This window comes from Ictalurus furcatus, chromosome 1, assembly GCF_023375685.1.
Source record: "Ictalurus furcatus strain D&B chromosome 1, Billie_1.0, whole genome shotgun sequence".
Taxonomy (NCBI): domain Eukaryota; kingdom Metazoa; phylum Chordata; class Actinopteri; order Siluriformes; family Ictaluridae; genus Ictalurus; species Ictalurus furcatus.
The window spans coordinates 38,810,361-38,827,359 of NC_071255.1; the positions used below are offsets into that span (position 1 = coordinate 38,810,361).

Sequence of the window (16,999 nt, forward strand, 5' to 3'; positions counted from 1 at the left end):
ATTGTATTTCTTTCTTATATGGTGTACCCCATTGTGTGTTGCATTCAATGTAAGTAGTGTAAGCATCAATAAACTGGAAACAAATTATTTGTGTCGGCAAGCACATTTGGCCAATTGTGCTGTTTCTGATGCTGATATTATAGTAATAATATTATTGTATTGTATTATATTATATTATATTATGTTATATTATATTATATTAACCTGTGTCTAATTTAAAGTGAAGCTGTGGAAAATTTATCTCACTGCTCATATCCTTAATGAGAGTAAACCATGTGTGTGTCTCTGTCCATAGTTTACCCTGTATCCCTAGTAATATTTGTAGTAACATAATTAAGTATGTGTGTGTGTGTGTGTGTGTGTGTGTGGAAAGTTCACACAACCCAGACACTGTCCTGAAATTTACTATAAATTTTAAAAAGATTATAGAGATAATAAACAGAGAAAAAAAAAAAAATCAGCGTATGATCGTAATGTGGCTTAAACTTCAACAGAAACTGGGTTTACTTTTTCTCTCAGACCCAGAGGAAAGGCACGACTGCATTCTGCTTCTCTAATGTCATAATTTTTCACAAAAACAAGCTCCTGTTCTTTCTGCTGATGATTATAAACAGTTTAACATGCCAGGAGACCAGTGTAAACACTGACATATAAACACCCAGACACACACTCAATGAGATGAGAAGATTCTGTTTCCTCTTTAGTAAATGTGTTAATAAATGAATGTATGATTCATTATTACTATCATGTGTTGCCCCTGTGATGTTACTGTGCATTGCGTACATTTTGTCTTTTTCTCTTTGACTCTTCTACACCTGTACACTGTAATGACTTATAATCACACTATCTAGTGTCAGCAAAAAGATGCTGGGTTCCCTTTTTCACCTCTTCATGGTACATCTTCGTGGTATACCTAACATCCGCCACCCAAACAGGCTCATCATTCTGTAATGACTTTCTCAACTTCTTGACAGCATTTATGAACATCTACCTTCTCATTCTACACCTGATAGCCTAATTGTTCTACAACCCATCATGTTAGTCCTCTTCACCTGAACAGTCTACTCTCCTTTCCCCTGACCCCTCAGTGGGTGACCATGTCTTCAGCATTTCTTCTCTCTGTCTTCCTGTGTCATCTTATTTAATTATGTGTCATTTCTAGACTGTCAGCTTGTTCTTACGATTGTAAAGCAACCTTGGAAATGAGAAAAGTGCTATATAAAATAAACTAGAAAACATTCTAATCAGTCTACTGATGTGATTAAGTTATTCTCTACACCAACCTAAATGCATAATGATCATAGCAGCAAATGTAGAAATAGTATTTGTGAGTCTGTGTGTGTGTGTGTGTGTGTTTATGTATGAATCAGAGTTATTTCCACTTCACATCATTTCCACTACAGAGTTTCGCTGTAAGTGGTGAAAGCAGGAAAACCAAACATGGTCAATATCACTGTGTGCGTATGTGTGAATTTCTAAAGAATATTGTGTTTCGTTCCGTAAGCTTTGTGAATCATCTCTCCTCCTGCCACATCTCCTATAAAAGCCAAACACACTTTCATAGCTTCTAATTCAAAGTGCATTCCTCAGTGATGGTTATTTATTTATTTAATATCATTTGTGCGTTGATCTTATTTATTCATTATTTATTATCTTTTATTTATTTGTTTGGTACGGTGATCCAATTTGTAGTATTTTGTTTGTAGTTTCGTGTTTTGTTTGTGCGATGTTGCTGTTTGCAGGATTTTTTCTCCTCCTTCGTTTCTCTCTCTCTCTCCCTCTCACTAGCTCTCACTCTTTCTCTCCATCTATCCACGATTCCTCACCGGTATTGGCCTTCGATGATCAAGTTCGACAGAGGCACCTGTATGCAGGTATGTACAGACACATACACACAGACAGAGAGAGAGAGAACGAGAGAGAGATTAATGAGTAATATGTTATCTGACATTAAATGCTGATTTCTGCTAGGTTTTAATACTTTTTGAGTTAACTTTTGCTTTGGCATTATAAATAACAGAACATGTCTTAAACTGCTTTTTCCCCCTCTGTGTTAAACTGGTCTTCTTCCTATTTCACCGAAGGACAATATTTTGTTATTCTAGATTAAAATAGCATAATGCCCAATTAATCCTCTTTAGGCAGAAAATAACATTTGAAATGCCCAAATTTTGAGTATATTGAGTTTTTGGCAAACATTAAAGACACACACACACACACACACACACACACACACACACACACACACAAATAAAAAAAATAAAAAAAATTATGGAGATGCCTGGAGATGATTGGACCAGCAGGTGTGTGTAATCAGGTACATATGTGAAAAAGGCATGGAGGTCATGTGACAGAGTGAATTCACTGATTTGATTTATTTTTGTAAAAAACAGTTGATGAAACTTGATATTTCACCACATTTTATAATCTGATTTATTTTCAGGTCAAAATGATCCAAGCATGACATCAATAATATAAAAATGAATGCTATTAATAAATTAATAGTTTTAACAAATATCAATAGATAAAATCAAGCAATTTAAGTTTCATGCTAAACTCTTGTGGAGTGTTCCTGGTATGCAGTGGTTAGTACCTACCAAAAGTGATCTATGGAAGGACAACCGGTGAACAGGGTCATGGGCTCCCAAGGCTCATTGTTGCGCATGTGAAGAGAAGGCTAGCCCGTCTGGTCCGATCCCACAGAAGATCTACTGTAGCACAAACTGCTGAAGAAGTTCATGCTGGTTCTGATAGAAAGGAGTCAGAACACACAGAGCATCACAGCTTGCTGCGTATGTAGCTGTGTAGCTGCAGAGTGGTCAGAGTGCCCGTACTGACCCCCTGTACACCTACAACACCTACAATGGGCATGTGATCATCAGAAATGGACCATGGAGCAATGGAAGAAGGTGGCCTGATCTGATGAATCACGTTTTCTTTTACATCATGTGGACGTCATGCGTGTGCGTCGCTTACCTGGGGAAGAGATGGCCCCAAGATGCACTATGGGAAGAAGGCGAGCCGTTGGAGGAAGTGAGATGCTCTGGGCAATGTTCTGCTGTGAAACCTTGGATCCTGGCTTTCATGTGGATGTTACTTTGACACATACCACGTACCTAAACACTGCTGGAGACCGAGTACACCCCTTAACGGTAATGGTGTTCCCTAATATCAGTGGCCTCTTTCAGCAGGATAATGCTCCCTGACACACTGCAAACATTGTTCAGGAACAGTTTGAGGAACATGACAAAGAGTTCAAGGTGTTGACTCGGCCTCCAAATTGTCCACATCTCAATCCGATGGACCGTCTGTGGGACGTACTGGACAAACAAGTCCGATCCATGGAGGCCCCACCTCGCTATTTACAGGACTTCAAGGATTTGCTGTTAACATCTTGTTGCCAGATACCACAGCACACCTTCAGAGGTCTGAGTCCATGCTTCGACAGAGGTGGGGGCGGGTGTTGGGGGGGGTCTGGGGACCTACACAATATTAGGCAGCTGGTTTTAATGTTGTGGCTTATCAGTGTGTATATATATATATATATATATATATATATATATATATACATATGCCTCTCAAAGCATTGTTTGTTGTTTAGAGAATCACAAAATGAGCTTTAGCTTTTGTTTGGTGACAAGTCACAGATCATTTTCATGTTTGTTTAGAGCCTAACCACTGAAGCCTGTTTTTTTTTTTTGTTTTTTTTTGTTTCTTTCGTGTACAGACAGCAAACACCACAGCCTGTTTGTTGAGATTTTATCTAATGGTACAGTGTCAGCAACTCAGAGTCAGACACCTTACAGTGAGTATGTTTCTACATTTATTTGTATATGCACAAGAGTGCGTGTTAAGCGGGGAAATCCCATAAAGTTACAATGAAACAAAAAGGCAGGTTTGCAGAGAGCACAGAGACTGGTCTGTTGAATTGCAGATCATTTTAAAGTTACTGGGGGAACAAAAGAACAATATATAAATAAAACTAAGAAAAAAGTAACATGAACAATCTGGTAAACAATCAATCGGAGGAATCTTTTTTTTTTTTTTTTTTTTTTAAATAGCCTGCAGGTAATCTACAAAGGAGAATTGAGGCAATAGGAACCAGGTACTCTCAAAGAACATCAATGTTCTAGGAATAACAAAACTAGGGACATTGAGTTTTTCAAAGAATAAACTATGAAACAGATAACATAAGACTAGGAAAAAAGAAGATAATAAAAAACTAAAATGACAGGGTCATTAGATTATCCAATAAGCAGCACAAGTTCTATTATAACATTATTTTTTTATTGTATAGATGTTACTCATACAGTATATATATACATATATATGTGTGTGTCTGTGTGTGTGTGTGTCCGTGTCTCTGTGTGTGTTAGCCGTTTTAGAGCTAAAAGCTGTTAAACCGGGTTACACAGCGATTCGGGGTGTGATGTCATCACTGTACCTGTGTGTGAATGCAGCCGGTCACTTATTTGCTCTGGTGAGTCACATGACTAAACTTACTCAACTTGTGCGAAAAAACTTGACAGCCATTTTGAGAGTTACCTTTGGTCTCTTGGTTGACTGACTAATCCCTTCTTTACCAGTCACAAAATTTTAGTAGCCATATTCTTTGCATTTTTCATAACGTAAATGTCTCTCCAATCTGGGATTGTCAACGTTCAAGGTATTTTATATAACCAAAGCCTGATTAATACTAATGCAGTACTTTGCCTTCATGGTGTTGTGTGTTTAGATATTTTCTCTAACAAATTCTATGTTCTTTGTGAAAAGGTGTATACAGGAACAGGTGAATTTATACGTAGATCACATGACACCGTAATATAAAATTTACCAGCACTAATTTGTGGTTTACACCAGTGGGATGAATACTTATGCAATACCTATGTTTGTTTGTTTTTAATTTGTAAATAGGTTTACAAACTACACTGACTTTCTACCCATTTCAATATTATGGTCAATTTTGTGTAGATTTATGATATAAAATACCAGTTATGTCCATTTCAGTTCCAGACTATAACACTAAAAAGTGTATTTTAAGAGGGTGAATACTTGTGCAACATGTGTGCTATTTTTTTAAATAATAATTTGGATCTGGTTCCTCTTCAACCAGGCCAAAAGAACCCATGTCACACCCCTCTTCATCTCCCTCCACTGGCATCCTGTAGCCGCCTGTATCAAATTCAAGGCCTTGATGCTCACGTACAACACCTTGTCTGGAACAGCACCCTCCTACCTCAACTCTCTCCTCAAGACTTACGTTCCCTCATGCAATCTCCGATCGATTAATGACCGACGCTTAATAGTACTTACTCAGTGTGGCTCAAGGTCCCTTTCCAGAACCTTCACACTGACTGTCCCCCAGTGCAGGAATGAACTTCCAACCACAATCTGGACCACAGAATCTGTCACTATCTTCAAAAAACAGCTAAAGACCCACCTCTTCTGTGAACACTTAACTAACCCCTAACCTACCAACCCCTCATTATACTAAAAAAAAAAAAAAAAAAACAACAAAAAAAAAAAACCATACTCTGGCTCTTACACCTCTACTCTTCTTTTCTAGAACTCAGTTATAAATCTTGTACGGTAGCACTACTTGTATTGTTCTCCACTTGATATATCTCTTTGCTTGTGTTTCCTCATTTGTAAGTTACTTTGGATAAAAGCATCTGCTAAATTAATAAATGTAAATGTACAGTATCTCACAAAAGTGAGTACACCCCTCACATTTTTGTAAATATTTGATTATATCTTTGCATGTGACAACACTGAAGAAATGACACTTTGCTACAATGTAAAGTAGTGAGTGTACAGCTTGTGTAACATTGTAAATTTGCTGTCCCCTGAAAATAACACACAGCCATTAATGTCTAAACCGCTGGCAACAAAAGTGAGTACACCCCTAAGTGAAAATTTCCAAATTGGGCCCAATTAGCCATTTTCCCTCCCCGATGTCATGTGACTTGTTAGTGTTACAAGGTCTCAGGTGTGAATGGGGAGCAGGTGTGTTAAATTTGGTGTCATCGCTCTTACACTCCCACATACTGGTCACTGGAAGTTCAACATGGCACCTCATGGCAAAGAACTCTCTGAGGATCTGAAAAAAAGAATTGCCGCTCTACATAAAGATGGCCTAGGCTATAAGAAGAGTGCCAAGACCCTGACAGTGAGCTGCAGCACGGTGGCCAAGACCATACAGCGGTTTAACAGGACAGGTTCCACTCAGAACAGGCCTCGCCATGGTCCACCAAAGAAGTTGAGTGCATGTGCTCAGCATCATATCCAGAGGTTGTCTTTGGGAAATAGATGTATGAGTGCTGCCAGCATTGCTGCAGAGGTTGAAGGGGTGGGGGGTCAACCTGTCAGTGCTCAGACCATACGCCGTATACTGCATCAAATTGGTCTGCGTGGCTGTTGTCCCAGAAGGAAGCCTCTTCTAAAGATGATGCACAAGAAAGCCCGCAAACAGTTTGCTGTACACAAGCAGACTAAGGACATGGATTACTGGAACCATGTCCTGTGGTCTGATGAGACCAAGATAAACTTATTTGGTTCCGATGGTGTCAAGCGTGTGTGGTGGTAAAAAGGTGAGGAGTACAAAGACAAGTGTGTCTTGCCTACAGTCAAGAATGGTGGTGGGAGTGTCATGGTCTGGGGATGCATGAGTGCTGCCAGCACTGGGGAGCTACAGTTCATTGAGGGAACCATGAATACCAACATGTACTGTGACATACTGAAGCAGAGCATGATCAGTATGCAGTATTCCAGCATGATAACGACCCCAAACACACCTCCAAGATGGCCACTGCCTTGCTAAAGAAGCTGAGGGTGAAGGTGATGGACTAAACTCTATTGCGCATCTGTGGGGCATTCTCAAACGGAAGATGGAGGAGCATAAGGTCTCTAACATCCACCAGCTCCGTGATGTCATCATGGAGGAGTGGAAGAGGACTCCAGTGGCAACCTGTGAAGCTCTGGTGAACTCCATGCCCAAGAGGGTTAAGGCAGTGCTGGAAAATAATGATGGCCACACAAAATATTCACACTTTGGGCCCAATTTGGACATTTTCACTTAGGGGTGTACTCACTTTTGTTTCCAGCGGTTTAGACATTAATGGCTGTGTGTTGAGTTATTTTGAGGGGACAGCAAATTTACACTGTTATACAAGCTGTACACTTACTACTTTACATTGTAGCAAAGTGTCATTTTTTCAGTGTTGTCACATGAAAAGATATAATCAAATATTTACAAAACTGTGAGGGTTGTACTCACTTTCGTGAGATACTGTAAATGTTCAGATTTAATGGCCAGTGAACTATTATATGCAGTTTTACTATGTTGATAATCTGTCAATTTTCATTTTAATTATATGCTTTTATTAATGCACTTTACATATGTTACTGTTAAATCAGTTACTTTTACAATTCCGAAAAAGTTGGGACAGTATGGAAAATGCAAAAACAAACAAACAAACAGAAAGAGTAATTTGAAAATTCAGTTCACGCTGTACTATATTGCAAACACATTATTAGCCCATTATTTGATGTCTTACTTTGTGAATTCAATTTATTTTTTGAAAATATACACTCATTTCAAATCTGATGACTGCAACACACTCCAAAAGCGTTGGGACAGTCGACAGTTTACCGCTGTGTAACACCACCTTTTCTTTTAATAACACTTATTAAGCATTTGGGCTCTGAGTGAAAACACCAGTTGGTTAAGTTTAGCAAGTGGAATTTTCCATCATTCATGCATTATGCATTTCTTCAGCTGTACAACTGTACGGGGCCTTCAGTGCCTTATTTAATGCGCCACATGTTCTCAATGGGAGACAGGTCAGGACTGCAGCAGGCCATGCTAGCACCCGCACTCTCTGCTTATGCAACCATGCTCTTGTAATCCAGGCAGGATGTGGTTTGGCATTGTCCTACTCTGATGGCAGCATATGTTGCTCCAAAATATCTTTCTGCATTAATGCTGCCCTCACAGATGTGCAACTTACCCATGCCATAAGCACTGACATGCCCCCATACCATGACAGATGCTGGCTTTCGGATCTGATGCTGATAACAGCTCGGATGGTCCTTTTCCTCTTTGGCCCGGAGAACACGACAGTTGTTTTGTCCAAAAACTATTTGAAAGGTTGACTTGTTGGAGCACAAAACACGATTCCACCATGCTACTGTCCATCTTAGATGAGACTGAGCCCAGAGAAGTGGGCAGAGCTTCTGGACAGTGTTGATGTACGGCTTCTGCTTTGCATAGTAAAGCCTTAACTTGTATCCGTGGATGCAGCGGCGAATGGTGTCGACTGACAAAGGTTTACCGAAGTATTCCCAAGACCATGTCAGGATCTCCATTACAGACCCATGGTTTTTAAGACAGTGACGTCTGAGGGATCGGAGATCACGCGCATTCAGAAGTGGTTTTCGGCCTCACCCTTTACGCACCGAGATTTTACCGGATTCCTTGAATCTTTTAATTATATTGTGAACTGTAGAAGGTGAAATGCCAAAATCCTACCGATTTGTCTTTGGGGAATGTTCTTCTCAGAGTGTTGGATTATTCTCTGATGCATCTGTTGGCAGATCTGCGAGCCTCGACCCATCCTTGCTCTTGAAGGACTAGGCCTTTTTTGGAGGCTCCTTATATACTACTCCTTATATACTACTTATTAGATGATTGCATCACTTGTTTCACATCACCTTCTTATTTCTTAAGCCAACTTCTCACATGGCTATTAGTCCTAAACTGCCCCTGTCCCAACTTTTATCTTCAAAATACTATGCAGTAGATTAAGTAAAACATCAAATACATCATCTTTATACATTTTTTGTTTAAATACAAGTATATGTACACATCACTCCTCATTGTTGTTTTTTTTTTAGCATTTTTCATAATGTCCTAACTTTTTCAGAATTGGGGTTGTAAATCAATAGATAGATAGATAGATAGATAGATAGATAGATAGATAGAGTACTTTAATGATTTCCTGAGGGAAATTGTTTTATCACAGCAAACTTTGATGTTAGCTTGAGAAAGCAAATCTGCTAGGGTGTTGCTAGGTGGTTGCTAGGGTGTTCTGGGTGGTTGCTAGGGTGTTATATTACATTTAAATTGACATTTATTCATTTAGCAGACACTTTTATCCGAAGCGACTTACAAATGAGAAAATACAAGCAAAGCGATATCAAGCAGAGAACAATACAGGTAGTGTTACAATACAAGATCCATTAATTGAGTTCCAGAAGAAGCAAAGTGCGCAGAGTAGAGATGTAAGTACCAAACTTTTTTTTTTATGGGTTGGTTAGGTGTTCACGGAAGAGGTGGGTCTTTATCTGTTTCTTGAAGATGGTGACAAATTCTGCGGTCTGGATTGAGGTTAGAAGTTCATTCCACCACTGAGGAACAGTTAGTTTGAAGATTCTTGAAAGGGATCTTGAGCCAAGCTGAGTAGGTACTACTAAGCGTTGGTCGTTGATTGATCGCAGATTGTGTGAGGGAACATAAGCCTTCAGGAGAGAGTTGAGGTAGGAGGGTGCTGTTCCAGACAAGGTCTTGTAGATGAGCATCAAGGCCAGTGGAGGGAGATGAAGAGGGGTGTGACATGGGTTCTCTTGGGCTGGTTGAAGACGACGCATGCTGCTGCATTCTGAATCATTTGAAGGGGTTTGGTGGAGCTGGCTGGGAGGCCCGAGAGTAGTGAGTTGCAGTGGTCCAGTTTTGATATAACAAGAGCCTGGACTAGTAGCTGTGTAGCCTGTTCTGTGAGGTAGGGTTTGATATTCTTGATGTTGTACAGGATTATCCTACAGGACCGTGCAGTTGTTGAGATGTGGTCTGTAAAGGTCAAGGTGTCATCGAGAATCACCCCAAGGTTCTTGGCCATCCTGGTTGGCTTGAGTGTGGTTGAGCCGAGCTGTACAGTGAGGTTGTGGTTGATTGGGGGACAGGCTGGGATGACGAGAAGCTCAGATTTTGCCAGGTTGAGCTTAAGGTGGTGTTCCCTCATCCAGACCGAGATGTCTGACAGACAAGCAGAGATACGTGCAAAGACGGATGGATCGGCAGGCTGGAAGGACAAATAGAGCTGGGTGTCATCAGCATAGCAATGATATGAGAAGCCATGAGACTCAATCACCTGCCCTAGAGATGTAATGTAGATAGAAAAGAGCAGTGGACCCAGGACAGACCCCCATGGAGTGCCAGTTGTGAGTTGCTGAGTTTCAGAAATACCTCCCCTCCATGATACCTTGAAGAATCTCTCCCTTCACAGCACAGAACCGTTCCAGTGATGCCCAGGCTGGAGAGAGTTGACAGGAGGATCTGATGGTTCACAGTGTAGAAAGCAGTAGAGAAGTTGAGTAGGATGAGGACAGATGATGTAGAGGTTGCTCTTGCTAGTCGTAAAGCTTCAGTGACAGAAAGCAGATCATTCTCTGTGGAGTGACTGCTCTTGAAGCCAGACTGCTTGGTGTCCAGGAGGTTGTTCTGTGTGAGAAAATTGGAGAGTTGATTAACAACGGCTCTTTCAAGAGTTTTGGAAAGAAAAGGGAGGAGGGAAACAGGTCTGTAGTTGTCAACCACAGCAGGGTTAAGTGATGTTTTTTTAAGCAGTGGGGTAACCCGGGCCTGCTTAAATGAGGTAGGTTATGTGCCAGTAGAGAGGGATGTGTTAAAGATGTGTGTGAGTGCTGGTAATAGTGTGGGCGAGATGGACTGAAAAAGGTGAGAAGGGATAGGCTCAAGAGGACAGGTTGTGGGACAGCTAGAGAGGAGGAGTTTAGAGACATCAGTCTCTGAGAGGGAAGAAGGAAGTCAGTTGGGAGTTACATGGAGGAGGAGCCGGTCTATGCATGTCTGGGGTGAGAACTGGTTCCTGATTGATGTAACCTTGTTGGAAAAGAAAGTGGCAAAGTCATCTGCAGTGAGAGAGGTAAGGGAAGGGGGAGGAGGGGGACAGAGATGAGAAGAAAAGGTTTTGAAGAGAGTGCAGGTGTTGGGAGAAGTGCCAATCTTCTGGGAGTTGGTAGATGTAGGTGTTGGTAGGGTGTTATAGGTGGTTGCTAGACAGTTGCTAGCGTATTCTGGGTGGTTGCAAGGGTGTTGGTAGGTGGATGCTAGGGTGTTCTGGTTGGTTGCTAGGGTGTTGTGAGTGGTTTCTAGGGTGTTGTTAGGTGGTTGCTAGGGTGTAATGGGTGGTTGCTAGGTGGTTGCTAGGGTGTTCTGGGCAGTAGCTAGGGTGTTCAGGGTGGTTTCTAGGTGATTGCTAGGGTGTTCTGGGTGGTTGCTAGCTGTTTGCTAGGGTGTTGCTAAACAGCATCCCAATACTTTTGGAGTTACACAGCTTCCCAATACTTTTGGAGCGAGACTGTGTCCCAATACTTTTGGAGCTACACAGCTTCCATGGGAGTTTTGGGGAATTTTCATCATCCATGTGCATTATTTTAAGAGGCCAGGATCCATTATTTTAAGGGGCTGAGGTGCATTATTTTAACGGGCCGGGGTGCATTATTTTAACGGGCCGGGTGCATTATTTTAAGGGGCAGGGGTGCATTATTTTAACAGGCCTGGTGCATTATTTTAAGGGGCCGGGGTGCATTATTTTAACGGGCCGGGGTGCATTATTTTAAGGGGCCGGGGTGCATTATTTTAACGGGCCCGGTGCATTATTTTAATGGGCCGGGTGCATTATTTTAAGGGGCCGAGTACATTATTTTAACGGGCCGGGGTGCATTATTTTAAGGGGCCGGGGTGCATTATTTTAACGGACCGGGGTGCATGTCACTTCTGGTGACTACTTTCCAAGCTGTGCTGTTATATGAAATTAATGCACGCCTTCTGACCAATTAGATTCAAACATTAAAGGATGCTGTGGTATATTAATTTTTTTAATCAACTTGCACTTTATGGCATATGAATTTTATTCTTGCATCTATAATAAAACAAATTTAAACATGGTGTTCCCTATCATTTATTATTCACAAATGAACACATTATGTAAAACAATATACACTCACCATCCACTTCAATAGGAACACCTGGACATCTGCTCATTTATGCAGTGATCCAATCAGCCAATCATGTGGCAGCAGCGCAATTTATGAAATCATGCAGCCACACATCAACTTTAGTTAATGTTCACATCAAACATCAGAATGGAGGAAAAGTCTGATCTCTGTGACTTTAACCGTGGCATGGTTATTGGTACCAGATGGGTTGGTTTGAATATTTCAGAAACTGCGGATCTCCTGGGATTTTCACACTGAACAGGTGTTTATTATTAGATTCCTGTTCCTGGCAGACAGGAGTGGAATCTGATGTGGTCTTCTGCTTCTGTAGCTCATCCACCTCAAGGTTTGATGTGTTGTGCATTCTGAGATGCTTTTCTGCTCACCAGGGTTGTAAAATGTGATTATTTGAGCTACTATATTCTTGCTGGCAGCTCGAACCAACCTGGCCATTTTCCTCTGACCGCTCTCATCAGTAAGCCGTTTCCACACGCAGAACTGTCACTCACTCAATGTTTTTTATTTTTCATACCATTCTGTGTAAACTCTAAAGACTGCTATGTGTGAAAATCCCAGGAGGTCAGCAGTTTATGAAATACTCAAACTAGTCAGCTGGTACCAACAACCATGCCACGGTTAAAGTCACAGAGATCACTTTTTTCTTCATTCTGATGTTTGATGTGAACATTAAATGAAGCTCTTGCCCTGTATCTGCATGATTTGATGCACTGTGCTGCTGCCACATGATTGGCTGATTGGATAACTGCATAAATGAGCAGGTGTACAAGTGTTCCTAAAAAAGTGGACAGTGAGTGTATTATCACTGCTTTAACTGTGTACACCGTTCAGTGGATTTCTGAGCTCCACATTCAGATTATTAAAATCACCTGTTTATAGTTCATGCCTCCAAGGTTGCCAAATTGTTCTTCAGTAGACATGTCTGAGATGGGAACTTTCAATAGCATCTAGACTGCAACTTTTAAACACAAACAACATCAGGGATAGAAAATAAGGGCTGACGAGGTAGCTAGCATTGCTATTCTTTGCTGTTAAATGTGATACAATTTAACATAAAAGCATAAAAGCAAATAACATAAAATTCTCCTGTAAACAAAACAAGCCCACGGGTTGAAGGATAATTGGACGGAGCACTCATCTGCTACGCTTGTGTATTTAATTCGTAATATGCTTATGTATATAACACTGGCCTTAAAGAACATTCTTGTGTTTTTGAGTGTATTTTCAGCCAAAGCATAAATTTCAGTGTGTCGTATTGTGTCTATATTAAACTGTCACCCAGTGGTGCTGGAGTTAATACTGCTAATCCTGCTCCTCACTCCAGACGATATCACACAAGAGAAATGCACTCTATTTCAAGGTCATATATCTGAGATATGCCTAGACAAACTACACCCCCGTTTGGTTAACTCTCAGGTAACTTCTGGATAGCACTTAAGTCAGTAGTTATGTCTGAGGTCTGAATACTGATCTGTGTAATTTCAGTACTAAACCCTCACAGTGTTTTTAACTCAACTCTGAGTATGAGGCTATTTATCTCTTTTTTTGCTCTTCAACCTGTTAATAATGTTCTGTGTGTGTGTGTGTGTGTGTGTGTTTACAGGGTGTGTTTCTGGATGCTGAGTGTTCCTTTAGTGAGATGTTACAGCCTGATGGTTACACTCACTTCCTGTCTGCTCAGCACAGACTTCCTGTGTTCCTCAGTTTTAATGGTCCTGGGAAACACACACTCACCTTCTCTCAGTTTCTACCACTTAGAACTCATCATCTGTTTATAGAGAACCTGGGATATGAAGAACCATCAAGTCTTCTAAAAGCCACAGATTTTGATTCAGATGATCCACTAGGATTGACAAACACGCATCAGGACCTGAGAAGTCCATTGTTCCACATCGACCAATAAGAACGCAGATCCTGAGGCATAAGAACCTGAGGCATTGTTATTTTAATAGGTTTGCACTAACTATTAAGTTTAATATGTTTATTTATTGTTTTTATTTTAAATAATGTGCTAGCTATAATTTTATTGTTTGTGTTTTGCAGTTAATAAGGCATATTGTTTAATATTAGGTGCATCAGTAATGTTCCTTTAATTTAAATATACTATGATAATAATTTTATATATTTTATATATATATATATATATATATATATATAGAGAGAGAGAGAGAGAGAGAGAGAGAGAGAGAGAGAGATTAATATATTATATATTATTATATTAATATATATTATATATATTTTTTATAATAATTTATTAAATGATCATTATAGGATTTAATGATTGTTAATAAATCATTCATATAATTTATGAACGCGTCTAATTAATAACATTAGCACAGCTAAATGTTTACCAAAATCAACTTAAATCAGTTAATAAGTTAAAACAAGTTTGAATAAAATACATTTATGAATTTTTATGTGTATAAACTTATCTTTGTTGTGTTGAACACAAGATCTGAGTAATATTAAATATTTCTAAAAGGTATCAATACAACATACATTTTATTTTCTCACATTTCACCTGCTTTTAATGTAAATGTGTAGCACATCAGATTAAATGTTTGTATGAAGTAGTGTTTTTTATATTCATATTTTTACTGTGAACGTCATACAAGTTTTAATAAATGTCTATATGTTTCTTTTAAGTGTCACTGTACCCATTTAAAGTCAAAAGTGGTGATTTTATTTTGGCTGTTTTAAGTAAACTTTTTAACATAGTGTTGCAGCATTGTAAAGTCAAACTCTATAATCAAAATTCTCGAGGAAAAAAAAGGAAGTGATTCCTGTTAAATATTTTATCAGCTATCCACCCCATTATGTCACTCACACTCTTGTTTAAAAATATTTATTTATGCCATTTTGCGCACAGTTTATGCCTAAACCAATGTAGAGATGTACAGAGAAAATAATAAGATGAATAAAAAGAAATATAAAGTGCAGAAAAAAAGAAAGAAAAAAGCCAGACAAAGAAGTGAACGTGTGTGCTGAACATGTGGTAAATACTGTCAATACAGGACAGGGGGGTGTGCAGGAGTCCCAAGTTGCCTGGAACATATGGGTGTGGTTACATCAGTAATCTGAAAATTACTGGGCTATGTTGAAAGAGAGCCATTAGTTCCAACACAGAGATAGCAGAAAAAGCCTCAAGATGGCTCTGTCTGAAGAGAGGAAAGGACTGAGAGAGGTAGTATACACACTTGTACACAAGTCGGGCTTGATCACCCCCGGTCACGTCACCTGGATGAGGGTGTATAATGTTAGAAATACCTACTCCCCAGTTATGGGTGATGGGCAGATAACTACTGAAGTAATGCACATTCAACTCTGCATAAGTTTTACAGTGTACTTAAGTTCATATAAAGTGAAGGTCTCCTCCAATTTAGAGGCAGTGGCAGCATCAGTGGAAGGGATATTTAGTACTGTAAAGAATTTGTCCAGCTTTGTGCCATCAGCTAAGTTCTTAGATGTGTATAGATAAGAACAGAATTATCTGAACTGATTGTTAATGGCAAGAGGATTTATGGTTATACCATGGAGCTTCAGTTGCTTCCTTAATAGTCAGGAGATTAAATTCAGCCTTTGTTGTGAGGAGTGTGCTGAAGAGATTTAGGTCTGGTGAATCTATGCATCTAGACAGAGGTTCTGATAAATTTTTATTTTGAGCCCACTTACATTGTTTATGCTCTAACACGCAGTGTAAACTATTCAAGCTAACCAGCAGTATGTAAGCACACGGCAGCATGCGTTACTCCCTCCTGACAGTGAGGACAAACAGCATGCGTGAACTTCATACTGTGAAACATAAATATCCAATTTCCCCCAACTTAATGTTTTTAGTAAAACTACTCAAATGGGCTAAACTTAACATATTTGAATCATATTAATTATAATGCTCATTCAAATTATTATTAAAGTGCAATATTATTATTACATTCCTATGTGCAATAACTATTTGTATACACCATTGTAGAGGTTTTTTATATACATATACATATTTATATATATATATATAGTGTAGCAGCAGTGGGGAGATACCTACATCTAAAAAACAAAACAAAAAAACCTCTACAATGGTGTATACAAATAGTTATATTATATATATATTATATATATATATATATATATATATATATATATATATATATATATATATATTCCCTATTTATCTAACTTGTTTAATTTAGTTTGATTCTGTGTAGTTTATTATTTTATTGTCTGCTTTTGTTGTCCGTACTTGAATGGTAAATGGCGCACTTATATAGCGCTTTTATCCAAAGCGCTTTACACTGTGTCTCATTCACCCATTCACACACACACACACACCAATGGTAGCAGAGCTGCCATACAAGGCGCTAACTTGCCATCGGGAGCAACTTGGGGTTCAGTGTCTTGCCCAAGGACACTTCGGCATGTGGAGTCATGTGGGCCAGGAATCGAACCTCCAACATAGAGATGTAGACAACCTGCTCTACCACCTGAGGCACACCCACCCACCCGCCCACAGTACGAGAAGGAACTGTTTAATTTTTATCCACTGCCATGTGATATGCTAAAAATGACAGTAAAGCTGATTTTAACTTTGACTTTATTTTTCCTTGTTAGAACAACTTTTTTCAAACTTTTTTTTTTTTTTTTTTTTTTTTACAGTGCACCACACTCCCTCCAACCCTGTAGCACTGCTCAACTGGACCCACCACCCCTCAGGGTACAAGGTAGACCTGCATCAAGGCTATTCTCTGTTCCGGCTCCTAGATGGTGGAATGAACTTCCACTGGCTGGCTTCAAAGACTAAAGACCTACAGTTTCACCAAGTGCTTCACCTTAGCACTTATGAACCAGGTATGGACCACTATGATGATGTGCTTATTGATAGAGACTTCACTTCTGTAAGTATCTCTGGATAATGGCATCTGCCAAATGCCATAAATATAAATGTGTTAGAAACAGGGAGATATTTGGAACA

At 39.5% G+C, this 16,999-nt stretch overlaps 1 protein-coding gene across 1 annotated transcript; it reads left to right on the forward strand.

The window, feature by feature from the left end:
- The first annotated feature begins 1,718 nt into the window (after window positions 1-1,718).
- Window positions 1,719-13,973, forward strand: LOC128611867 (uncharacterized). Its single transcript, XM_053631741.1, has 5 exons — window positions 1,719-1,874; window positions 3,728-3,805; window positions 4,377-4,550; window positions 13,319-13,452; window positions 13,640-13,973. Exons 1-5 carry the CDS (start codon window positions 1,727-1,729, stop codon window positions 13,937-13,939), a joined length of 834 nt encoding a protein of 277 aa, XP_053487716.1. The 5' UTR covers window positions 1,719-1,726; the 3' UTR covers window positions 13,940-13,973.
- The last annotated feature ends 3,026 nt before the right edge of the window (window positions 13,974-16,999 follow it).